The sequence below is a fragment of the Vipera ursinii genome (genome assembly GCF_947247035.1).
Source record: "Vipera ursinii genome assembly, chromosome: 7".
In the NCBI taxonomy this organism is placed as follows: Eukaryota; Metazoa; Chordata; class Lepidosauria; order Squamata; family Viperidae; genus Vipera; species Vipera ursinii.
The window spans coordinates 48184483-48210892 of NC_139521.1; the positions used below are offsets into that span (position 1 = coordinate 48184483).

Genomic DNA, 26410 nt, shown 5'->3' on the forward strand with positions numbered 1-26410 from the left:
CAACTCCCAGAATTCCTCAGCCAGGCATGCTGGCTGAGGAATTCTGGGAGTTGAAGTCCACGAGTCATAAAAGGGCCGAGTTTGAAGACCCCTGTTTTATCGCAATGAGGGCTAATATCCGGAAGCAAGACCCACGGAAGACCCATTTCTGGCCGCGATGGCGGGGTGGGGAAGAAACAAGCCTCTGCTGCGTCTGCTTTCCTTGCGGGCAGCCAAGAGTTCGCAAAAGGCAGGAAGGCGAAATGCCAAGCTCGCGTATTAATCCCACTTTCCCAGCCTATCACTCAAGCGACCCTCCTCCTCCTCGCCAGCGAATTCACCCACCATTTCGCCACGAACCACCCCACTCCCGACTGAGGGCAAAGCTAAAGCAGGAAGAAGCTGTAGCTGGGGCTCCAACCGCGCCTGCTCGTCGGCCTCGAGCATGCTCAGCGAGCGCCAGGCATGCCTTTTGCAGCAGCTGGGGCCGGGAGCCGACGCGGCGTTTTCGGCTTCTCCGGGGCGCTGAGCTGCCCTGAAAGGCCTCGAGGCGAGCTCAAGGCGGTGAGCGGCTGAGCGGACTCCCTAGCTGTGGGTCGGGAGGTGTCCGCAGTTACCCAGGGAGGAAGATTAAACGAATGGGGTGGTGGGGAACGCGGACGGCGGAGCAGCCTTCTCCAGAGACGTGGTCGGCAAGGTGTGGGGATTACAGCTCCCACGATTCTCTGCCAAATGTGCTGGCGGAGGATTGTGGGAGTTGTAGGCCAAAGCGCCTAGAGCGCGCCGGGTTGGAGGAGCTCGGGTACCATCTGAGGTACTCCCGGAGGTTCTGTCAAGGGGGACAATAAGAAGCAGCAGCTCTTATTGCTCCCACAAGTGGAAGGACTGTCGCCGCGAGCTCGCTGCGGCGCTGCGGGATTTATTATTGCAAGAGGGCGAACAGGCTGAAATCTGTAATTGCTTTAACTTTTCCTCTTCCCCCACTTGTCTTTTTCTTATTCTTTTTCCTTCCGTTTTTCAAGGCGTTTCGAGGTTTGTGCCTTTGCTTTGAACTTGATTTAAACCAGTTGTGTCAGGAGGTTAGGCCTCAAATGGACTGAATCAGAAGCTGCTTTTGAGACTGGAGTAACTAGAGCAGTAGCTTTGCAAGTTGGCAGCGTGTGGCATCTTGAAGATACTTTTATTTTCCGGCGTTTAGCTTAGATGAGTTCTTTCTGGAACGTGCCAGTTAGTTAAGAGTGCAATTGTTGTGCTGTTGGGTATTATAAGTTATGTCGTAGGACAGGGGTAGGCAACCTTGGCTCTTTTATGACTCGTGGACTTCAAGTCCCAGAATTCCTGAGCCAGCATGGCTGGCTCAGGAATTCTGGGAGTTGAAGTCCACGAGTCATAAAAGAGCCAAGGTTGCCTACCCCTGTCGTAGGATTATTTACTGGCACGAGTTGCATTTTGTAATTGAGGAGCATGCTGGTTGTCCTTTAAAGCAGTTTAAAATATTTAAGGTCATACATAGTCTGGTTTACTGGCCATTTCAAAAGTTAAGAGTTTAACAAAACACATCTAGAGGTCAGTGTATTGCAGAGGGCTGCTTGATACTTTGGCTGTAAAAGACTCCTTTGATTTCAAACCCAAAACTGAGCCTAGGGATGGACACAAATTGGATTTAAGATTATCAATTGAACTTTTTTTTTCTCTCAATAACAAAAACATTCACCTCTCCCCTTTTTAAATATATTCTGCATTAAAAATTCTTAGACAGTAAGCTAGCTAATTCTTCCAATTTTATCATTATTCTCTTAGGTAATTAGACATTGTAGTATAATTTGAAAATATTTGATCCATGGCTTGAGATTGGTTTGTTTGGTGCTTCCCAGTATTTTGCAGAAAGGAATGTCATATAACAAGTTCATAAAGTTTAGTTCCCTGAATATATAACAGAAAGAGAAGATGAAACTTCTTGCCCATCTGTACAGTTCTGATAAACCATGTATAATAAAAACCTACATTTAATACTGTTAGACATTTTATTGTTAAATTTCATTAATTAGGAAGAAAACCTGAATTTATAATATGATATACTCCCCAGAATGATAAAGGTAAAGGTTCCCCCGCACATGCGTGCTAGTCGTTTCGGACTCTAGGGGCTGGTGCTTATCTCCGTTTCAAAGCCGAAGAGCCAGCGCTTGTCTGAGGACGTCTCCGTGGTCATGTGGCCGGCATGACTAGACACCAAAGGCACACGGAACGCTGTTACCTTCCCAACCATAGTGGTCCCTATTTTTCTACTTGCATTTTTACGTGCTTTTGAACTGCTAGGTTGGCAGAAGCTGGGACGAGTAACAAACGCTCACTCTGTTACGCGGCACTCGGGATTCGACCCGCCAAACTGCCGACCTTCTGATCAACAAGCTCAGCGTCCTAACCCACTGAGCCACCGTGTCCCTATCCCAGAATGATAGTTAGTAGTAAATATTTGTGCAAGATTATTTTTTAATTAGAACTAGGTTCAGTGTGGAAAGCTAAATAGAAAATTAAATCATATAAGTTACATGTAATTTAAATCTTGCCCAGTCATAGTAACAAAACATGACCTGGTTATGGTTTTGAACGTTTTTATTTTTTAAAAAATGGGATTAATGTTTTAATGGACTTTTTCTTTATTGTGTACTTTGAAAATTGTGAGGATGTATGGAAAAACTAGACAAAATGTCAAGTGTGTGCTTGCAACAGTGAATATTAAAAATATGATTTCCTCAAAAGTTTTTAAAGATTTTTCCCCCTGACTTGTTATTAAGAAAATAAATAGATTTTTTTTTTGTTTGCAATCTTCCCTGCTCATTCATGTTTTATTATTTTGGTTAGTTACACAATCAGCCAGATATTTAAACAGAATTTGGCATTTTTATCCAACTATTGAGTCCTTCCCAAGAAGCTGGGATGTTGTTTAGTGGCATTAAAGGTATTGTTGCAGGATGTATAAGCTATTCCAAGTAAAGCTGCCTTTTGTAATTGACTAGTGATGATTTTGAACAGTGGTGTTCAAATGGTGCTCCAGATATTTGGGGTTGCAACCAAGGTGCCTATTACTGTTGATATTAACTTTTATTATTATTATTATTATTATTATTATTATTATTATTATTATTATTATTATTTAGATTTATATACCGCCCTTTCCCGAAGGACTCAGGGCGGTTTACAGGGCATTTAAAAAACAGTCAATACAAATGTTAAAACAAAATTAAAAGAGATTAAATAGAACCGTGAGAAAATTAAAACCCAGTTAAAATTAAAATTAAAAATATTCTCAGCCTGGGCCAGAGAGCTCGAAGAGCCAGGTCTTCAGGTCCAATTATTTCTTTTGCCATAGTCATTCTACTTCTATTTGAAAATCTGTGTATTTTGTGATTTTCTCCAAGTTAGTTTAGCTAACTTGGTTCATCTTAGCTTGCACAGTTGTCCAGTAAGAGTTGTGAGGGTATAGTGGTTAGAACGCAATATTGCAGGTTAATTCTGCTTACTGCCAGAGGTTTGATCTTCACCTGCTCAAGGTTGACTCAGTCTTCCATCTTGCCAAGGTCGGTAAAATGAGGATCCAGATTGTTAGGGACAATATGCTGACTCTGTAAATACCTTAGAGACGGTTGTAAAGAAACTGCAAAGTGGTATATAAATCTAAGTGCAATTGCTATATTACTAAGGGTATTAATGATGTAAAAAAGCAGCACGATACAAATGATTCTTAAGGGAATTGCAAAACAATGGATAGATTTTTTTCTGGATAAAGCCTAATTTCCAGTGCAGGAAATCTCGTTAGAATTGTCCTGGTCCTGGACATGCTGTGTGTCATATATACTCATTAAAATACATATAAGCATACTTAACAAATCTATTAAAAACTACATATTTTTGTAATTCTGACTATACTAGAGGCAACATTGTTGGTTTAGATATGTGATGTCCATGTCCTTTATAATATTTTATGCATAGATGTGTTATTCAGAAGTTGGCTTTAATTTTTTTTAATTGTGAGAAATGTATCCTACATATTGCCAGGGCTTTTTTTCTCATAGAATGCTCAGAACAGCATTCTGGCACCTTTTTTTTTTTTTGCAAAAAAAAGCTCCCTCTATTGGCTTTAGGAGTAGGCAATCTTGGCTCTTTTTTATGACTCGTGGACTTCAACTCCCAGAAATCCTGAGCCAGCCACGCTGAGGGGAAAGAGAGAGGTTTCTAAGCTGAGCCATGCTGGCTCAGGAATTCTGGAAGTTCAAGTCCTTGAGTCATAAAAGAGCCAAGGTTGCCTACTCTGCACTAGAGGAGGACATTAAAATTATTTACAAGGTTACTTGTTTAGGAACTAAACTTTTAGAATCTAAAACAGCTAATTGAAAAAAGCCAACAGGAAAGAACCTCACATTTTTCATCTGTCTTTTGGAAGGTAAAATTAGATAACAAAATAATCTATTTCCTATGTTAACATCTCTGCAATGAAATCAATAAAGGTAACAGGAAAGAAATGAGAAACATTTTTCTCAATGTAATATGTCTAATTTAGCTGATGCTAGAAAAAAATAGTATCTTTTGTAAATACTCTTGAAAACTATTTTGAATCTATAACCATTTATTACAACTAAACCACTTTAAATTAAACAATTCTTAAGAATGAAATATTCTTAATTTGGACTTTACTTTGGACTGTTGTGTGTTTTGAAAAATAGATTATTTAGAATCTAGTTATGTTGCACTTCAGTCTTTAAATAACCTAGTATATACATAACAATATATGATGTTTTCCATGGTGAGCTTAACATCAATAACAACATATATTAAAAAGGCTAAAATAATTTTTGGTGGTATTATCTGTACATTAAAATTTTGTTTAGTCACAATCTTTTACTTTTCACATTCTGGAAAAGCAGTGGTCATGTATCCTAGCAAAAGATGTTACATATGTGCATAAGCATAGTCAGTAGCATATGCCTTTTTAAAAATACAGTATCAAACATGCAAAGAAACAAAAATAAGTCCAAAATATCTGTATTACATCCAGAAATGCCAACTTTGCAACCAATATTTCTCATCCATAACTATGGCACCCTAAGGATACCTGCATACATGCAAATGCTTCTCTGGGATCAGTAACGCAGCAGGGATTGCTTTTTCCTTCCAGTAACAGATTGCTGGGAAATACCAAACATGGCCTTGAGAATTCCAATGTTTGTTACAAATTTTTCTGGATGTGGTTAGAAAGAGGCTGTTTGGCGCCGGAGACCACTGCCACAAGGAACACAGCTCTGGGTTGGGGGTTCAGAGCACCTCCGGGTGGGGGCTCATCACTGGCCGCGGCGTGGCAACTACGGTGAGGGGAATCAAAACAGCGGCTGTGGGGAGGGGAATCCCCGTGGCATGTGGCTCCGAGCTGCAGGGGCGGGGGTGCAAAGGACGGGCAGCCATGCTGTAGCAAGACACCGGCATCGCTCCCAGTGACAGCACCTCTGAGTTCCAGCACCTTTTTTTTTTTAGAAAAAAAGCACTGCATCTTGCTATAGTTTTGTTGATAAGAATGCAGAATTACTTTGCCACTATTGCATCTTGCTCATCTAGCCTAGAGTCTTGCTACTTTATGATGGCCATCAGAATTTGTTCTTGAGTCAGCCAGGGATATCAATGGGTGATTTTAACACCTCCTTTAATACCAATTTTTGATTATGGCCTCAGTCCATATACTATAACAATTTTTGCTGACAAATCCAGACAGATTTAAATATGAGCTGGAGAGAAATTCTTCAAATATTTTCAAAATGGTAATTTCAGTATCTTTGGTATTCAGATCACAAACATATTTCAGTTGGATTCTCTTCACACTAACTATAATGTAATTTATTTGATTTTGCTTAGCATCTTGCATAATCCCAGTCAATTTTGGTTTACCTGGCAAGACATTGTTAAGCAAATGATATCTTATTGTATGATGTATTGTGTGATTCCTTCTATTTCTGTTAGACAATTTATTTTCGTTCTATGTTTACTTTTTTGTCCAAGTGGCTTATACCTAATTTTAAGAACAAGAGTAGCTTTTCCTAATTTAGAGACTGTAGTAGTTATTGGCTGCTGATGAGTGTAATAATCTATCACCATTTTGGGACCAGTGGCCAGGAATGGCCATTGTAAATCTAACAGTTCTACAAGTTTGCATCTGAGCATTTTTATGGATTCATTAATAAAAATTGAGAAAAAGAGCCATGTATTCTGGATGGAAAATACGGGGCAGACTAATCCTGATAAATGTTTTTTTCCCAGAAAGTGAAAAATGCCTAAGAAGAAGACAGGTGCACGCAAAAAAGCTGAAAGTCGGAAGGAACGGGAAAAACAAATTAGAGCTTCAAGAGCTAACATTGATTTGGCCAAACATCCCTGCAATGCTTCAATGGTAATATTTAGTTCTTTAAGCTTTTTCTGTGTCAAATGTCTGATAAAATAATAGAATGCTAAAAGTAATCTTCTTCCTTTTTCCTGCACAGAAGTATGGTTGGGTCAAATATTTTCAAACTTTGTTGCACTAAGGAGAACATGTGTGTAACCTTATAAAATTCACTAATGTTAACAGATAAGAAAAGTACATATACAACTATTACAGTGGAGAAAGAGCATCCCTTTACCTTCTCTTGCAAGTTTTCTGATAAATGGAGGACTTCAGAGGGAAAAAGATGAGGGATCCAGGCTTCATTTCCCTGAATTAAAAAGAAATGTGTATAGAGATGGCCAAACTCAAACCTGCCTGAATCCATATTCCAGAATTGATTTTTGGATTATTCAGTCTTATACTAAACAGATATAGTAGGAATTACCTGGAAGATACTTGATAAGGTCAGACAATATCTTGATGGGTCATTTTCATTTGCCATATTTAGACATATTTCTAGCCCTTTAAAGAAGCTTGGAATGGATTCTATCCTTCTCTAGAGCTGCCTTTAGTCCTCTAAAAGTTTAGTAATTGTAAAACAATCGTTGGCTGTGGTATCTACTTCATATTGTGTGGGTGTGGATGAAAGGGGGTAGAGCAGTCCTTATATAAGTTTGGAGAGGCAAAACTGCCTGGATTATTGCAAAAGGTTACTGTTCTGTACCAGCCTGCTACCGGCCCTGCAGAAAAGGCAGGGACAACCCCTTTACAAACGGCAAGAGGCTGGAATTAAGCCTGCCAAATTTATTAACATAAAACAGCAAAACAAGACACCAACCATGAAACAGGAGCTATGAAACAGGAACTAATCAAGCGGTTGCCTTCAGCAAACCAGCCCTCCCACGCATTCCCCTTTTATACAGTTCAGGGCGTGGCTTCTCTCTGCCTCCTTCCAAGGTGCCCCATTGCCTTCCTCTGTTTACTCCTGATTGACTGCCTCCTGCGTCGGGCGTCCTTGAACAGGGCCAGCTGTGGGTCATCTTCATCCACGCTGTCAGGCTCACACAGCTGGGTCTCCGTCGTGACCAGGTGGGAGGGGCCTGGCTGAGGGCTCTCATCAGCAAGATCTTCAACCCCCTCAGCAAGCTCTTCAACACCCCCCTCCTCCTCTGAGTCGTCCGACCCAACTGCCGAACCCACAGGCTGACCCTGAATCACAACAGTTACTGGCAATAAAAAAAAGTTTGAACCCCCAAATTATGAAAAGTATATTTGTTCTTGTAGCAAGATTGACCTTGTAGTGTGCTTTTTGAACAGCTAGATGATCAGTAGAAATGAAACAACTGAAACATACTCAATACCAAGAAATTATTACAGGTCCTATCAGAGTAATGAATGGTTTAGAAAGATCAAAGGTAATAGATGCTTTGGCTCTTCTTATGATTGCTCTCCAAAGCGTGATTTATGTGGCATTACAAATTACCTTTAATTTGCTAACCCTAAAATATGGATATAAAAAACCCTTTTTCTTTTTTTCTTATACAGGAATGTGACAAATGTCAAAGGTAAGTATTCATTTTCAGGATTTTACATACAATTTTAAATACATTGGTTTAGCTATTTGTTTCATCCTGTTTTGCTTATTTTAACAGACGCCAGAAAAATAGAGCTTTTTGCTACTTTTGCAACTCTACTCAAAAATTACCCATTTGTGCCCAGTGTGGTAAGTGTGCCTGGTTTAAAGTTTTGATTACTGGATTGCAGCAGTAGATTTCTGCTTGCGGTTAGTTTCTTCTGATTTATATATTTCAAAGGGGATCATACTTTTTTTTGTTGCTACTTTAGGTATTGTGATTTTAGGTATACTTATTTAGATATTGTGATGTGAGATACTTGAGTTAAGATGAAGCGAATTCCAGTGTCCAGCAGTGGCTTGGAGGTGTATGTGTGTACAGGGCAAGACCAAACATTGTTTTCCCATTGCATCATACGGTATTCTCAGAAGTTTTCCTCTGTGCTGTAACACCTTCAGCAGCGTGCTAAGCAAAGGAGTTAAAAGAATGCAGAAGCAATGATATATGGGGAAAGTGCAGAAGCATCCATGGTAGTACGAACACAAAGTTCCCAGCTAATCCAAAATTAGGGCAGAGTTCCTGAGCACTATTGTCTTATTAAAAGAACTACAGAAATTATCAAAACAGGAAAGGAAACTTTTTATGGAGTTTGGTGTAATATGATTTGGAATGGGGAAAGGATTGTGTGATTTTTCTGGCTGCTCCGTTTTTGCTCCAAAGATTTTCATCCTGGGTTTTCTTTATTTTCCTCTTTTTCCTCCTTATTTTTTATTCATTTATTTAGTTTTTATGGTCCCCATCTCAAACAAGTCACTGTGGGAGATGAACAATCATAAGAATCAATTAAAATGAAACACAATATAAAACATATATACAGCAGCTGCGAACAGTGATCTGTAAATGTTGGCATAACCAGGAAACGGGGTCTTTGATACACTTGAAACTCCAGGCACATAATCAGATCAAAAAATAAATACTATCCAACTCAGAGGGGCTTTCTCCCTTGTGAAATGTGGAGTTGTAGATTAATGGTGCACCCTTCTTTCTTCCTTTGTATGCCATTATTGAATCTTTGTTTCTTGGTGAAAAAAATCAACCCCTCAGGAGAAAATACTGGCAGCAACATTCTAGCTCCCATCTTCTGCAATGGTCACTACAAGTCACTAGTTCTAGTAATGGTCACTACACTACTAGTCCCGCCCTAGGCATGAAAGGGTCACTTTGGACCAGTCACTCTTACCTCAGCCCAACTCACCACACGAGCTTTCAGTTGTGGGGAAAACAGGAGGAGGAAGGAGTATTATGTGTGTTTGTCACTTTGAGTTATTTGTAAAAATAATAGATGGGATGTAAATAAATAATAAAAATGACTGCTACAAGCACCAGAGAACTTCGTTTCCCTTGTTTTGTTCAGAGCATAAAAGTGTCATGCGATGGTTAGAATTTGAATTCTGCCTCTAACATCTTTTTCATGTGTGCATGATGCAGAATTATTTATTTTATATGCATTCTTATTAAGATCAATTTTCAGATGGCAGGAACAACAGAAATCATTAAGAATTCTGCTATATAAAATTTACCACCAAATCCATTCTCCGTAGCTAGACTATATATTGCAACTAAATTTGTTTTGACTCACTTGACAGAGATAGTCAACTGATGGATTTAGGCCAGGAGACCAAACTACTCACCAATATCAGTAGACGCATCAGTAGAGAATCTGTTAAAAACTGGACCAAAAACAGAATCACTGGTTGTCACATACAATTCAGATCACTCAAACACAATATCTTTTGGCCTTTATTGGGTGGTAAAGACAGTACGTTCTCACACAAGATTAGAAGCACTTCACTTGCTCTTCCTCTAATGTGACATGTCGTTACGTGCCAACAGTGCCCCTCTGGAGTCTTTGTATGACAGAGAGGCCAATCTTGGCACAAAAGAATTAAGGCAAGGACCATTTCAACTTGCCAGGACAATCCATTGCCAAACTTAAAGTGACCATTGTGGAAAAACAGACTTGACTTAGCATGGTTTAGTGAAATATTGCTGAACTTATGTACATCAAAAGGTTTCAGCTAACTTAAAAATCTCAAATTCAGGGAAATTTTTAACACACTAGAGTTAATTGATAAGGTCCTTGTAATCCGTCTCAAATGTAATCTATATCTACCTAACCAGCAAGTTATTCCCCCCTCCCCATTGAATCCCGCATCGCTGTAGCTACTCCTTGCTTCTGATGAAGTAAACTGCAACTCAGGAAAGCTTATGCCTTTTAATAAAACTTGTTTGTTTTTTTTTGGGGGGGGGGGGAAAGTGCTACTAAACTTCTGATTTTCATCTAGCAAGAGGAAGAGGAAAGAAAGTATCTCTCCTAGATTGATTGCTCTTGTGCAGGGGTCTTCAAATTTGGCCCTTTTATGATTTGTGGACTTCAACTGCCAGGCACGCTGCCTGAGGAATTCTGGGAGTTGAAGTTCACAAGCCATGAAAGGGTCAAGTTTGAAGACCCCTGCTCTTGTGGCTCATACATCCCACATTTTAAAAGAAAAAAAAAGGAATCTTTACCAAAATTATTAATTTGATATGTAGACTTAAAACAACTAAAGGTTCACAGAATTAATTGAAATGCATTAATTGAATGACATTATTAATCCTTAACTTCACTAATATTTTTATGTCCTTTGTAATAGGAAAGACAAAATGTATGATGAAATCCTCAGACTGTGTCATAAAACATGCTGGAGTGTATAGCACTGGGCTTGCAATGGTGGTATGTATTTGAAGTCAATTACATGGCTCAGGTTTATGGTGGGTTAAGTAATTATTGCAGAAAGAACTTGTTTGGCAGCATTATTCCCCCCCTGGGTAGCAAAATTTAGGATTGGAATATTTGAGTATTTGTGCATGCCTAAATCTCAATGAAATCAATTCAGCTAAATTTAAAGTGGGCTGGATTGGGTCCGCCGTATGAAAATATTAACATACAGGTAGTCCTAGATTTACAACAGTTTGTTTAATGACAGTTTGAAGTTACAACAGCACTGGAAAAAAACTGATGGTCATAATTACGATCGTTGCAGCACCCCCATGGTCATATGATCAACATTCAGAAGCTTGGCAATTGACTCATATTTATGCAGTGTCTCAGGGTCATGTGATCACCTTTTACGATCTTCTGACGAGAAGTAAAGTCAGTGGGGAAACCAGATTCACAACAACTGTGTTATTGGCTTAACAACTGAAGTGACTCACTAAACAACTGGGCAAAGTCATAAAATGGGGCAAAACTCATTTAATAAATATTTCACTTAGCAATAGAAATTTTGAGTTCAATGGTGGTTGTAAGTCGAGGATTACCTGTGAACAAACATGGAATTATAAAGTGGAAATAAAAGCAAAATTAGATAGATGTGCTTCTGCATGTACCCTTCCCTTGGGTAAGATCTTGGCATTTAGGCTCCAAAGGTGATTGATGAAAACTGGCCTATTATAAAGTTTGTTTCTTCCCATTTTTTTACACATTCTGGTTAGGCAGGCAGTGTAGGAGGATCCATTGATCCATCCGGGCAGGGGTAGGCAACCTTGGCTCTTTTATGACTCATGGACTTCAGTTATGCTGGGTCATAAAAGAGCCGAGGTTGTGTACCCCTGCATCTGGGGAAAGTTGCCAGGAGCTGTTGGTGTGCTTTGGGGCTTTCAGCATGATTCATCTCTAGCTGAACTCCTTGTTTGGTCCTCTGGTTTCTCTTCAGATCCTATGAATCTTCAACCTTTTATCTTGTTTCATGACTTTGGTTCAGGAATGGGAAGTAGAGTCGATACTGAATCATAGGTGCTACTAAAGATTGAGAAAGCATTAAGAACAAGGAGTACATTGGTATAATGGTATATCATTCTTGGGGATTCACTGTCCCTGGGAATGCATGTGTACTCAAGATAAATATCTTTCATTAGAAGTCAGACATAGCTGATAATAAATGTGTTACCTCTTTTTTTCCTAGGGGGCAATATGTGATTTCTGTGAAGCCTGGGTTTGCCATGGCAGGAAATGTTTAAGCACCCATGCCTGCATCTGTCCTCTGTCTGATGCAGAATGCATTGAATGTGAGCGGGGTGTCTGGGACCATGGTAAGTTGTTTCCTGGTCAGAAGGAACCACCTTATTGGAAATGATCTGTCTTGTATTCTTGCAATTTATCCCATCTGCTTCTTATTGTGTATGTATGTTTACATGTGTGCTCGCATGCACACACAATCAAACTTTAGGATAATGTTCTGTAGTAAAGTTGATTGCAGTCCATGAAATTTATGCAGTGATGTTTTAAATCTTTCACGTTCCGCAAGACTTTTATTCTATTAATTTTGTTATGTGGGTAGTCCTCAACCTATGACCACAATTGAGCCCAAAAATTTCATTGCTAAGCAGGACGATTATTACCGTATATACTTGAGTATAAGCCGAATTTTTCAGCCCACTTTTTGGGCTGAAAAATTCCACTTCGGCTTATACTCCAGTCAACAAAAAAAACTTACCGAGGACTTGTGCGCGGCCGAGGCTTTGGTGCTTCCGGGATCGCCCGCACCTCTCCCAAGCCACCGCCGTCCGAGACCTGCCGAAGTTTGGGGAGGTTTGGGGAGGTGCGCGTGCACCTCCCCAAACTCCGCGCCTTGCCTGCCTGCTTCTTTCCGCAGCGGAAAGAAGCAGGCAGGCAGGGCGCGGAGGAACGGAGACTTGCCGACGTTTGGGGAGGTTTGGGCGCCTCCCCAAACCTCGGCAGGTCTCCGTTCCTCCGCGCAGACCTGCCGACGTTTGGGGAGGTTTGGGCGCCTCCCCAAACCTCCCCAATCCTCGGCAGGTGTCCGTTCCTCCTGCCGACCTTTGGGGAGGTTTGGGCGCCTCCCCAAACCTCGGCAGGTCTCCGTTCCTCCTGCCGACCTTTGGGGAGGTTTGGGCGCCTCCCCAAACCTCGGCAGGTCTCCGTTCCTCCGCGCAGACCTGCCGACGTTTGGGAAGGTTTGGGCGCCTCCCCAAACCTCCCCAGGTCTCCGTTCCTGTTTGGGGAGGTTTGGGCGCCTCCCCAAACGTCCCCAAACCTCGGCAGGTCTCCGTTCCTGTTTGGGGAGCTTTGGGCGCCTCCCCAAACCTCGGCAGGTCTCCGTTCCTCCGCGCAGACCTGCCGACCTTTGGGGAGGTTTGGGCGCCTCCCCAAACCTCGGCAGGTCTCCGTTCCTCCGCGCAGACCTGCCGACCTTTGGGGAGGTTTGGGCGCCTCCCCAAACGTCCCCAAACCTCGGCAGGTCTCCGTTCCTGTTTGGGGAGGTTTGGGCGCCTCCCCAAACCTCGGCAGGTCTCCGTTCCTCCGCGCAGACCTGCCGACCTTTGGGGAGGTTTGGGCGCCTCCCCAAACGTCCCCAAACCTCGGCAGGTCTCCGTTCCTGTTTGGGGAGGTTTGGGCGCCTCCCCAAACCTCCCCAAACCTCGGCAGGTCTCCGTTCCTCCGCGCAGACCTGCCGACCTTTGGGGAGGTTTGGGCGCCTCCCCAAACGTCCCCAAACCTCGGCAGGTCTCCGTTCCTGTTTGGGGAGGTTTGGGCGCCTCCCCAAACGTCCCCAAACCTCGGCAGGTCTCCGTTCCTCCGCGCAGACCTGCCGACCTTTGGGCGCCTCCCCAAACGTCCCCAAACCTCGGCAGGTCTCCGTTCCTGTTTGGGGAGGTTTGGGCGCCTCCCCAAACGTCCCCAAACCTCGGCAGGTCTCCGTTCCTCCGCGCAGACCTGCCGACCTTTGGGGAGGTTTGGGCGCCTCCCCAAACGTCCCCAAACCTCGGCAGGTCTCCGTTCCTGTTTGGGGAGGTTTGGGCGCCTCCCCAAACCTCCCCAAACCTCGGCAGGTCTCCGTTCCTGTTTGGGGAGGTTTGGGCGCCTCCCCAAACCTCCCCAAACCTCGGCAGGTCTCCGTTCCTCCGCGCAGACCTGCCGACCTTTGGGGAGGTTTGGGCGCCTCCCCAAACGTCCCCAAACCTCGGCAGGTCTCCGTTCCTGTTTGGGGAGGTTTGGGCGCCTCCCCAAACGTCCCCAAACCTCGGCAGGTCTCCGTTCCTCCGCGCAGACCTGCCGACCTTTGGGGAGGTTTGGGCGCCTCCCCAAACGTCCCCAAACCTCGGCAGGTCTCCGTTCCTGTTTGGGGAGGTTTGGGCGCCTCCCCAAACGTCCCCAAACCTCGGCAGGTCTCCGTTCCTCCGCGCAGACCTGCCGACCTTTGGGGAGGTTTGGGCGCCTCCCCAAACCTCCCCAAACCTCGGCAGGTCTCCGTTCTTCCTGCCGACCTTTGGGGAGGTTTGGGCGCCTCCCCAAACCTCCCCAAACCTCGGCAGGTCTGCGCGGAGGAACGGAGACCTGCCGAGGTTTGGGGAGGTTTGGGGAGGCGCCCAAACCTCCCCAAACAGGAACGGAGACCTGCCGAGGTTTGGGGAGGCGCCCAAACCTCCCCAAACAGGAACGGAGACCTGCCGAGGTTTGGGGACGTTTGGGGAGGCGCCCAAACCTCCCCAAAGGTCGGCAGGTCTGCGCGGTGGAACGGAGACCTGCCGAGGTTTGGGGAGGTTTGGGGAGGCGCCCAAACCTCCCCAAACCTCGGCAGGTCTCCGTTCCTGTTTGGGGAGGTTTGGGCGCCTCCCCAAACCTCCCCAAACCTCGGCAGGTCTCCGTTCCTGTTTGGGGAGGTTTGGGCGCCCAAACCTCCCCAAACAGGAACGGAGACCTGCCGAGGTTTGGGGACGTTTGGGGAGGCGCCCAAACCTCCCCAAACAGGAACGGAGACCTGCCGAGGTTTGGGGACGTTTGGGGAGGCGCCCAAACCTCCCCAAAGGTCGGCAGGTCTGCGCGGAGGAACGGAGACCTGCCGAGGTTTGGGGACGTTTGGGGAGGCGCCCAAACCTCCCCAAACAGGAACGGAGACCTGCCGAGGTTTGGGGACGTTTGGGGAGGCGCCCAAACCTCCCCAAAGGTCGGCAGGTCTGCGCGGAGGAACGGAGACCTGCCGAGGTTTGGGGACGTTTGGGGAGGCGCCCAAACCTCCCCAAACAGGAACGGAGACCTGCCGAGGTTTGGGGACGTTTGGGGAGGCGCCCAAACCTCCCCAAAGGTCGGCAGGTCTGCGCGGAGGAACGGAGACCTGCCGAGGTTTGGGGAGGTTTGGGGAGGCGCCCAAACCTCCCCAAACAGGAACGGAGACCTGCCCAGGTTTGGGGAGGTTTGGGGAGGCGCCCAAACCTCCCCAAACAGGAACGGAGACCTGCCGAGGTTTGGGGACGTTTGGGGAGGCGCCCAAACCTCCCCAAAGGTCGGCAGGTCTGCGCGGAGGAACGGAGACCTGCCGAGGTTTGGGGACGTTTGGGGAGGCGCCCAAACCTCCCCAAACAGGAACGGAGACCTGCCGAGGTTTGGGGACGTTTGGGGAGGCGCCCAAACCTCCCCAAAGGTCGGCAGGTCTGCGCGGAGGAACGGAGACCTGCCGAGGTTTGGGGACGTTTGGGGAGGCGCCCAAACCTCCCCAAACAGGAACGGAGACCTGCCGAGGTTTGGGGACGTTTGGGGAGGCACCCAAACCTCCCCAAAGGTCGGCAGGTCTGCGCGGAGGAACGGAGACCTGCCGAGGTTTGGGGAGGTTTGGGGAGGCGCCCAAACCTCCCCAAACAGGAACGGAGACCTGCCCAGGTTTGGGGAGGTTTGGGGAGGCGCCCAAACCTCCCCAAACAGGAACGGAGACCTGCCGAGGTTTGGGGACGTTTGGGGAGGCGCCCAAACCTCCCCAAAGGTCGGCAGGTCTGCGCGGAGGAACGGAGACCTGCCGAGGTTTGGGGACGTTTGGGGAGGCGCCCAAACCTCCCCAAACAGGAACGGAGACCTGCCGAGGTTTGGGGAGGTTTGGGGAGGCGCCCAAACCTCCCCAAAGGTCGGCAGGTCTGCGCGGAGGAACGGAGACCTGCCGAGGTTTGGGGAGGTTTGGGGAGGCGCCCAAAGCTCCCCAAACAGGAACGGAGACCTGCCGAGGTTTGGGGACGTTTGGGGAGGCGCCCAAACCTCCCCAAAGGTCGGCAGGTCTGCGCGGAGGAACGGAGACCTGCCGAGGTTTGGGGACGTTTGGGGAGGCGCCCAAACCTCCCCAAAGGTCGGCAGGTCTGCGCGGAGGAACGGAGACCTGCCGAGGTTTGGGGAGGTTTGGGGAGGCGCCCAAACCTCCCCAAACAGGAACGGAGACCTGCCCAGGTTTGGGGAGGTTTGGGGAGGCGCCCAAACCTCCCCAAAGGTCGGCAGGAGGAACGGAGACCTGCCGAGGTTTGGGGAGGCGCCCAAACCTCCCCAAAGGTCAGCAGGAGGAACGGAGACCTGCCGACGAGCCGCGGCCACACAGGGTATTCCTGTGTATTCAGGCTTGCAAAATGGCGGATCGAGCCTCTGCTGGCGGCAGAGGCTTGCAGAACGGCGGATCGGCTTATACTCGAGTCAATAACTTTTTCCAGTTTTTGGGGGTGAAATTGGGGGTCTCGGCTTATACTCGAGTCGGCTTATACTCAAGTATATACGGTAACTGAATTTTGCCCCATTTTACAACATTTTGTGCGACAGTTCTTAAGTGAATCGCTGCAGTTAAGTTAATAACATGGTTGTTAAGTGAATCTGGCTTCCCCATTCACTTTGCTTGTCAAGAGGTTTGCAAAAGGTGATCGCATGACCCTGAGGCACTCCAACCTTCATAAATATGAGTCAGTTGCCAAGCTTCTGAATGTTGTTCACGTGACCATGGGGATGTTGCAACAGTCACAAGTGTAAAAATGGTCATAAGTCAGTTTTTCAGTGCTTTTGTAACTTCCAAGTATCACTAAATGAACTATTGTAAGTCAAGGAATACCTGAACCTTAATATTTTCATATGGTGGACAAAATTCAGTCCTTGGTGCTCTCTGAGCTCGCTTGTTTTCCTACAGATGTTTCATTACTAGGTAACTGGGTAATATCATCAGTGCTCAGTTAGGGTAGTTAACCTAGTTAGGGTAATGAAATGTCTGCAAGAAAACAAGCAAGCTCAGAGACCATCAAGGATCCCTCATTTCAACCCTGAGCTACAAATATTCTCCTTCACTGGTACCACAGTTCAGTCCATTCTAAATTTAGCTGAATTGGGATTAGGGTTAGGGTTAGGTCTAATTGGAGTCATGGCCACAAACTAAAGTTAGGGATAGATTCTTAAAGGTTTTCAAAGGAAAGGTGAGCTGATAGCTTTTCATTCGGACTTGTTTGTGGATCATAGTAAAATACATGGGAAAATCCCGTTGCCAATGAAAATGAATCTCGGGTTAGGGTTAGGTCTACTTGAAGTCATGGCCACAAACTAAAGCTAGGGACAGTTTCCTAGAGGTTTTTAAAGGAAAGGAAAATTGACAATTTTTCATTTGGACTTGTTTGTGGGACACAGTAAAATATATGGGAAAATCCCATTGCCAATGAAAATGGATCTAGGATTAGGGTTAGGGTTACGTCTAGTTGGAGTCATGGCCACAAACTAACGCTAGAGTTTTTGAAGGTTCCTAGAGTTTTCATTTGGAGCTATTTGTGGACCACAATAAAATATTGGAGTCAGCCATGAATCCAAGTAGACCTAACCCTAATCCTAGATTTATTTAGTGATTTCAAACAGTCATTAAATGAACAGTTGTAAGTTGAGGACTATCTGTATTTTTATCTATATTTAAACAGAATAAAAAATTTATATTTATAGATATGTAAGAAAAGGAGGATGCAATTTTACACAGTTACATAATGTGACTATTGAGTTAGCCTACGTGGTGAATGAACTATTTGTATTTTCTTTATGGAAATCTTTCAGGTTTGCTTTCTCTTCAGTTTTCAGAGTCTCTGATAGGATATGCTGCAAATGGTTTTGACCAATCTCCACTCTTTTCACTGAATTTTGCAGGTGGCAGGATATTTAGCTGCTCCTTTTGCCATAATTTCCTTTGTGAGGATGATCAGTTTGAGCATCAAGCCAGCTGCCAAGTTCTTGAAGCTGAAACCTTTAAATGTAAGCTTTTCTCCTAATGGCTCGGTTATCAAATTAAGCATGCTTTTAACTGTTTCTGCGATTTAGCTCAAATCCAACAGGCAGTTCAATAATGAATTTCAAATTGATAATTTGTAGTATGTATGAGAGTGGGAGATTACTGGCCCTATTACTTTCATGACTGAAGAACAGAGTTGGAAGGGACCTTGGAGATTTTCTATTGGAACCCCCTGCTCAAGCAGGAAACTCCATAGCATTTCAGGAAAAAGGTGGCCCAACCTCTTCTTAAAAATCTGTAGTGTTGGAGCTCCCACAGCTTCTGGAGGCAACTTGTTCCACTGATTAATGGTTGTAACTGTCAGGAAATTTCTCCTTAGATCTTGGTTGGTTCTCTCCTTGATTAGTTTCCACCCATCGTTTCTTGTTCTGCCTTCAGGTGCTTTGGAGAATAGATTGACCCGGTTTCTAATACATAAAGCTTGCTACATTTGAAACAAACTTGAATGCACAATACACAAGTTTGAGGAGGTGGTGTTTAAAGAAAGCCAGCAAAAGACTGAAGCTTAAACTAGCTTCTGTTTGCAGATTCTGGTCTTGGCAGAGTAGATCACCATTTTATGAAGGCTGCAGTTTCTGTATTGGAAGCCAGACACACATACACACACACACACACACACAAATGCACCTACTTCATGTGGCTCTAATAACAAACTGCACCAGGCATAAAATGCTTTATTCAATTTTGGCTTAGCAAATTATGCCAACCTGCTGTGGTTTGTAAACCATGGTTTATTAATTCTGTGTGGTCTAGGTTTAACCTTGTTTAAAAAGTGAGTAGTTTGCTATACTACCTTGTTTTAAAACTATAGAAATTGGTTTTTTTTATTTTTCTGTTTTTAGTTTCTGTTGCTTTGTTGTGCCCTTGTTAAATCTGTTCTGTTCATTGCCCCACTTATTATTGTTTATATATTATTGTGTATTATAGATGTTTAGTCACTGGTTAACACTGGCAATCCTTAAGGATTGCAGATGTATGCAGAATCAAACAATGCCATTACAACATCACACCCAGCGCACTGTCACTGGGAATTAAATATAGGGTGTAATATCTTGAATCAGAATGTATTCTAGAACGTACTATAATTGATTTTCCTGTACGCCAGTTCATGCAAGATTAGTACCCAGATTGTTGGGGGCAATTAAGCTGACTTTGTAATAATGCCGCTTGGGGTGTGTGTGAAAGCCCTAATAAGCAGGTATATACATAGAATGAAGGCTACTGCTAAGCTTGTAAGCCGCCCTGAGTCTTCGGAGAAGGGCGGGATATAAATGGAATTAAAATAAAAATAAATAAAAAAAATGATTGGTGCTGTATGTGGGCACTCCTCACCAAAGCACCAGGTTTATGACCATTCCTTTTGTATGTCTCATTCAGAGCTGCCTGAATTTTTCTATCACCATCACATCTCTTGTCATTTAGTCCAGTGCTGCTTTTATTTTGTCCTTGCATGGACAGTGTGTCCAGAAGTTGGACGTGGGGGAGGGGCAATGCAGTGTCCATGCTTTCTTGGGCAGTTCCTTTCATCAGGTGCCTTTGGGCGATCATTGGAGTTTTGGGTGTTAGATCAGGACTCCTGCAATTTGCTGCTGAAATGAGGCTGCTCTCTGTGCCTCATTAAAATCCCCATTTTCTGTCATCTCTTAAGTGTTCAGTTCTATTGTACTTTGCTGAGGGAGAGCCTAAGGTTGTGTCCATTGAAGTACAGAGTTGACCTTCATTTAAAAGACAAAAAGAAAAGAGGGCAAAGCAACAAAAACTCTCATCATTCAGCCATGCCTTTTATCTTGCCTATTAGGTGTTTCCTGCAATCGACTGGGGCAGCATTCATGTCTGCGCTGTAAGGTACAAGCAAAAACATTTCCAAGTAAATGTATCACATTTCATATTTGCATGCTTTCAACCTGCTGGCAGTTCTCAACGTTCATTCTCCATAATACATTAAAAATGCTGTGTGGTGGTTTTTTTAAATGGTCTGTATCCTGCTTCTATTATGCTTTGATTAACTTTCATGCTGTGATTTCAATGTGATGCTGAAACCTTCCCTCCAGTCACCACAAAACACCAGCACCTGCCCTGGATTATTGTTCTGGCTACCATCTGCTGGTTTCCTTTCATTCAAAGCATATAGGTTTTTATATCAACTTGGATATTTCTGCACTAGGCTATAGCTGGTATTGCTAAAATCATACCTCATTATGCTACATCTCCATTTTTTTACACCTATTACCCTTCAGGGAAAAATGGTAAATGAATTATTTCATGTCTTCAGGCATCCATCCTGCTCTGGATTCTCCAGCTATTTAAAAGTGATAGGATTTTCTGCAGGGTGGTTGACTTTATTTGTATTCTCAGCATTTGTTAATAATGGCAGAATGAATGTACATGGCATCAGGGAAGAACTGGTCTTGGTTCTACCTTGGAAAAAACAATTGGCTATGCGTCTTAGTCCCATATAGATAAAGATTTCCCATCTTTAACTCTGACTGGGGTGACACTCCACAATCAGAGTCGGTTCACAATCTGAGGATCCTTCTGGACCCTGCCTTCTGCTTTTTTTTTTTTTTTTTTTTTTATTGAAAAGTTTTATAAAATACAATTTTCCTTTAAAAAAACCCCCCTTCCCCCTCCCTCCTCCCCTCCCTACCTCCCCCCTATCTCCCCCCCTCCCCCTCCCCCTCCTCCCTCCCCTACCTCCCCCCCTCCACTTCCCCTCCTCCCCCCTCCCCCCCCCCCGACTTCCCAGAGCAAAATACAAGGTATATATCTAAAAGGCAATCATAAACAATCATATACTAACAATTATAAACTCTAAAATCCATCACTCTCTAGCTTGTATATAGTAAACCAATCCTTAATAATACTAAATATATATAAAAAACTAAAATAAAAGAAAACTAGCATCATTCCCATCTATGTTCTTCCACAATTCACTATTACCTTAACATATTCTCATTTGCACATTAATAAATAGTTCTTACACAAATTAACCCACATTAACCCACAAAACTTTCTTCCTCTTCCTCTGTAGTAAGTTATCCATTAATTCCAAATTAAAAAAAAAAAATCTATTACCATACATAGCATCCCAAAACTTTTTTTTTTTAAAAAAAACACAACTACCACTTAACTATAAATATTTTGTGGAAGTTCCATAGATTTCTACTGGTCTTATTTTTTTTCCTTTTTTGAGCGTTTTAAGGCAGCACGCGTCACCCTCTGTTCTCTAAGATCATCCAAAAGAGTTGCAGCTTGAACTCCTCCTGTACCCTTCTCGTCTATCTGTGCATCTTCATCCTCTTGATGTTCTCCTTCTCCAGATCCCTCTGCAGCTTCCAGAAGTGTTGATGGGGTTACTTTCAAGACATTATTATAAAAATCATGCGCTTGCTTCACATTACTCAAACAGTACCTTTTGCCATCATACATGAAGCTCAACCCAGCTGGGATCTCCCATCTGAACCTTATATCTCTTTGCTTGAGCTCTTGCACAAGAAATATAAAATCCTTCCTTCTCTTTAAAATCTTTGGAGGAATTTCTTTTAGAACCAAAACTTGTTGACCAGCAATCACAACTTTGGTATCGTAGGCAGCTTGTATAACTTCATCTCTAATTTCCCTTTTTACAAAATAAACCACCACATCTCTAGGCAACTTTCTCTGTTTAGCAATCCACGAATTCACACGGAACACTTTGTCCATACCTTGTTTTAATTCAGATGCTGGATGGTTCAATACTCCCTCAAAAGCCTCAGAAACCAGCTGCTTTAAATCTTCCTTAATATTCTCTTTTAGGCCTCTAATTCTCACAGCAAACTGCATCTGGTAAAATTGGGCCAAGCTCTGTTCACTGTCGATTTTGTCTTTTAAATCTTCAATTTCCAATACTTTTGCTTCTAATAAAGCATTCTTTTGAATCAAATCTTGCACTTGATCATCCAGCACCTCCACACATTTAGCAACTTTTTGCACTGAGGACAAAATGTCTACCTTCATTTCTCTAAGTTTCTGTTCCATCCTTTCTTCCATTCTCTGCTCCAATTTCTCCAATTTCTCCTCCATCTGTAGAAATTTAACACCCATTGACTCCAAAATTAACTGGGTATGTTTTTCAAGATCCTTCGATGTCAATACATCAGGAGAATGCAACGCCTGCAGCAATGATTGTTGTTGCACCGGAGAATTTCCAGCACTCCGAAAAGTTCTAGGGGGAGGTTTAGCCGCCATCTTTTACTTACAATTGTGACGCACTTTCACTTTAAGTTTTAAGCAAAGTCCATCAAGCTTGAGAGTAAAATAAAATCTTCTTCATCTCTTCATCTTTCCCTCTTGTACTGCTCTGCCTGCTCTTTCCCTTTCATAGTCTCTCCTTCAAGCAGGGATGGTCGCAGACGCCTGGCTCTGCTCCATGAAGTCCGGAGCAGAGACGCTAGCCAGCTGGGAGCAGCCCAGGCTACGGGGGAGTTCAATCCTTCAGCCGCCCAAGCTCCAAGCTCAGGCGGCCCCGGAGAACTCAACCCCCACCTGGGGGCTCACCCCCTCCTCTTCTCCCGAGGAGGGGGCTTCAGATTCGCCCGAACAGCTGATCGGCGCTGTTTCGGGCGAAAAAACACCAGCTGAGCCGCGGGCAGCCCGGGAAGGCTCCCTCCGTCGCCGCGGAGCCACCGGAAGTCCGACCCTGCCTTCTGCTTGAAGAGCAGTAACAGTCATGGCCAAGAGAACCTTTGCACAAATATAACTTGTACACTAATTGTGCGCTTTCCTAGATTGGGTGGCACTGTTCATGGTCTTTCCCTGCCTTTGTCACTTTCCAATTGGATTATTGTAATGTTCCCTACATGGGGCTGCCCTTAAACAGCATTCAGAAGCTTCAGTTAGTTCAGGGGTGTCAAACTCACAACGTCACGTGACGTGTCGTGACATATTACAACTTTTTTGCCATTGCCAGCAATGGGGTGGGCTCAGTTTTGGTATGATGCATCCGGCCCTTGGGCCGGCAATTTGACACCCCTGAGCTAGTTCATAATGCAACAGCATGAGCAGTATTGGTCACATCGTGATATGTCTCCATAATACCACTGCTGTATGGCTCCCAGTAGGCTCCCAGTTGTTAGTTATCACCTTTAAAGCCTACATGTACGGGATAGATTATTTGTAGCATTGCCTATCCACAATTGTTTCTACTTGTCTCACTAGATCTAGCAGGGTTGACATGCTCCAAGTCCTCTAAGTAAAACAGTAGTAACTGTTGGGGTCTTGGAAGCATGCCATCTTTGTCATGGGGCTTGCCTTATGGAACAGCCTCCCTACAGAGATAATGATGGCCCTAGCCCTGTGGCCTTTAGGGGAAAAAATGAAGACTTGGAGTTAGCATCTATGGATCTGAGATTTATTGGGACCTCAGGGCTGTTTTTCATTTCAACAAGTTCTTAAACAATTCTGGTGGTGTTTTTTTTTACTTTCGTTGGTCGTCCAAACATTCATTTTTACTGATATATAAATTATACCTACAGGCATGTTTCTGTGATGATCATACACGAAGCAAGGTTTTCAAACAAGAAAAGGGAAGGGAGCCTCCGTGTCCAAAGTGTGGGCATGAAACACAACAAACCAAGGACCTGAGCATGTCAAGTAAGTTTGCCTTTCAAGATTGGTACTTTTCACACCCAGTAGAATGGAAGTAATGGTCTACTTAATATTCGACTGTGATAACAGAGCAAGTAGCATTGTAGTGTCAACTGGTTAAGAACACTAATTCTGAATTTAATTAATTCATACTTTCTGCCTTTAGTGGGAGATCTTTTTCACACTCTTACAAACACATAATCTGTTGCAATACAAGTAGCCCTGGTTTAATGACCCTTCAGTGACCATTCAAACTTATGACTGCACTGCATTAGCGGTACTTAGAACCAGTTCTCATACTTATGACCATCACAGCAGTCCTGCAGTCACATGATTATGATTTGTAATCTTCCCTGCAGGCTTCCAACAAGCAAACATAATGGGAAAGCCAGCAAGACGTTGCAAGTTGTGGTACGCGAGGTCCTTGCTTATTGATGACTGCTGGAATTGTTGCTAAGCAGCACACTCACACGATCTTTTGATTTAGGACAACATCAATTACTGAGGGAGTTCCAGGCCCAATTAGTACTGTTAAGCAAGGACAAACCTGTACATCAGTTCTTTAATTTATTTCTTCTAAATTTTAGGTGCATCTATGATGCTCCATAGAAATCATTGTAAGATAAATTTTCACGGTTTTCCGTGGAATACCCAATATCTGTAGCATTTTCCTTCCTATAGCACTTCCACATAGCTAAGCAAAATATAATGGAAGCTTCTGTACCTTTCTCCATTTCTTTCTTCAGCTCGCTCTTTGAGATTTGGCCGTCAGACAGGAGGTGAAGAAGCTGATGGGGCTTCTGGGTACGATGCCTATTGGAAGAATCTTTCATCTGGCAGAGCTGTCGATCCTGGAGATCATGATGAAGAATATGATGATTACGAGGCAGAGGATGATGAAGATGATGATAATGAGGAAGGAGGGAGAGATTCTGAATCAGAGGCAACTGATATGTTCAGCAACTTGAATTTAGGAAGGACCTATGCTAGTGGCTATGCACATTATGAAGAGCCTGCTGAATAAGGCTGCTGCCCTTAGCACACTTAGCAAGAACTAAGTCCCCTTGAACCCTAGTAGTACTTACCTTTGGGGTTAGATCTGTGCTTAGGTCTAGTTCTAGGCCTTGTTTGGAAAGGAATAAACAGGATCTCTGTATGTGCTTAGTGAAATTTATGTGTGGCGTCGGTATAACAGAGGGAGGCTTTGGGATAGGAAAGCTTATTAGGCAATAAAGGAATGGAGCAGTTGAATGAGGCCAAGATGGCCCAATGGAACATCCTGTGTGCTCATTCACATGACGTTAGGGGATCCTTATATTCTTTCTGCCATTCAGGACAAAAGTGTGAGGAGATCAAGGCAATATTTGCTTCCATGCAGTCATCGTATGTGAAGTTCTTGAGTAATTCTGGTGGTGCTCCAGAAAATCAATGGCAATGGGCATCTACGGTTTTTCTGTATCAAAAGTTATTTCCTGTCATGTGCAAATGAATTTTTTTTCATAAATATTGATCCAGCTTTGGCAAAGGGGAAATGCTTGCTGCAAGCTATTATAGTTGAATATATAAATTGAAATTAAGTTTACTTTGGTAGTTGTGTCAGCAAGGCTGATCAATATGTTTCCTTGCAATTTACTTCTGTAACATTATCAGTTCTTGCCATTTTGCCATGCTATACATTAATTGGAAATTTGCAGTCACCTGCAGTGTGATCTAAATAAATTTTTGATTTTCTATTTATCACAGTAAAAACTGACTTTGCATCTGTCAATCATATTTACATTCTGCATTTTTATACTTTGCTGCAAGAGGGCAGTGAATCCGTGGATATAAGATGAGGAGCTCTCAAATCAATAAAAGAGTGAAAAATAGTAGAACAGAACTTAAAATATATACTTAGTATGGATAAATTGGCCTTTCCTACCTGGTAATAGGGGAGATAGATTACAGTTCTTGCCATTTTCTGCATGATGAAAAATGAAATACAATATGTCTAGAAAGTTCAAGATCGTGAAGAACTATGCTGTGTTTTTGCCATTGCTGTTTGTATAAGGAGTCTGTCAAAAGAGTCTTCATAGGTGGGCTATGCACATAGTGGAGATACACATCATTGGCATTTCTATTTGAAGGAATTCCAGTTATGTGACTAGCCAGAATTAAAGTTGTAGTTGAAAATCAAAAGCAGAATAAAATTAGTGTGACAATTACATTTCTAAGCAGTGGGGAAGAATAATCAGACACATGTTAACCCTGTTTTTTACTGTTTTACATGTGCAACCATTACAAAAGCACTTAATTGTAATTGTTCCTGTTTATACACTCTCTAGGGGTATCTGCTAATTCTAAATATTTAAAAAATGGCATTTATCATACATGGAGGTGCAGCTAGGAATATATCAGTGACTGGATGACTGCATTAACTGAGAGAAGCTAAATCGTTGACAAAAATAACTCTGCAAGCAAAATTAATTAGAAAGGGTAGCCACGGAAGAAAAGCAGAGGTCCTTTCCATGCTGCCCATGTTCTAGAACGAGAGACTTTTCAGATGGGTCATCCTTTTTTATCAGACTCAGAGCTATAGGGAACAAATCCAGAAATGAGAAAAAAATTGTCTAGTTTTTGGATTTGATTTTAGGACCAGAGTAATAGATTCAAAAGAGATGCATGATCTATTTTAAATATCAGGATTAAGGCACCTATTATCAAACTTT

The 26410-nt window shown here is 43.4% G+C and overlaps 1 protein-coding gene across 4 annotated transcripts; it reads left to right on the top strand.

Moving 5' to 3' along the window:
* The first annotated feature begins 100 nt into the window (after window positions 1-100).
* On the top strand, window positions 101-25470 carry ZNF330 (zinc finger protein 330). Of its 4 annotated transcripts, none has more exons than XM_083366968.1 (10): window positions 101-543; window positions 6283-6412; window positions 7931-7950; window positions 8038-8108; window positions 10653-10732; window positions 11964-12090; window positions 17936-18040; window positions 19876-19922; window positions 23591-23708; window positions 24449-25470. In XM_083366968.1, the coding sequence occupies exons 2-10, from the start codon at window positions 6293-6295 to the stop codon at window positions 24724-24726; spliced, it is 966 nt and encodes a 321-aa protein (XP_083223094.1). In that variant the 5' UTR covers window positions 101-543; window positions 6283-6292; the 3' UTR covers window positions 24727-25470. The 4 variants fall into 4 exon arrangements, with proteins under 4 accessions (XP_083223094.1, XP_083223095.1, XP_083223096.1 ...); XM_083366969.1 differs by having other exon boundaries at window positions 341-529; XM_083366970.1 differs by lacking the exon at window positions 101-543 and adding an exon at window positions 742-932.
* Window positions 25471-26410: the final 940 nt, after the last annotated feature.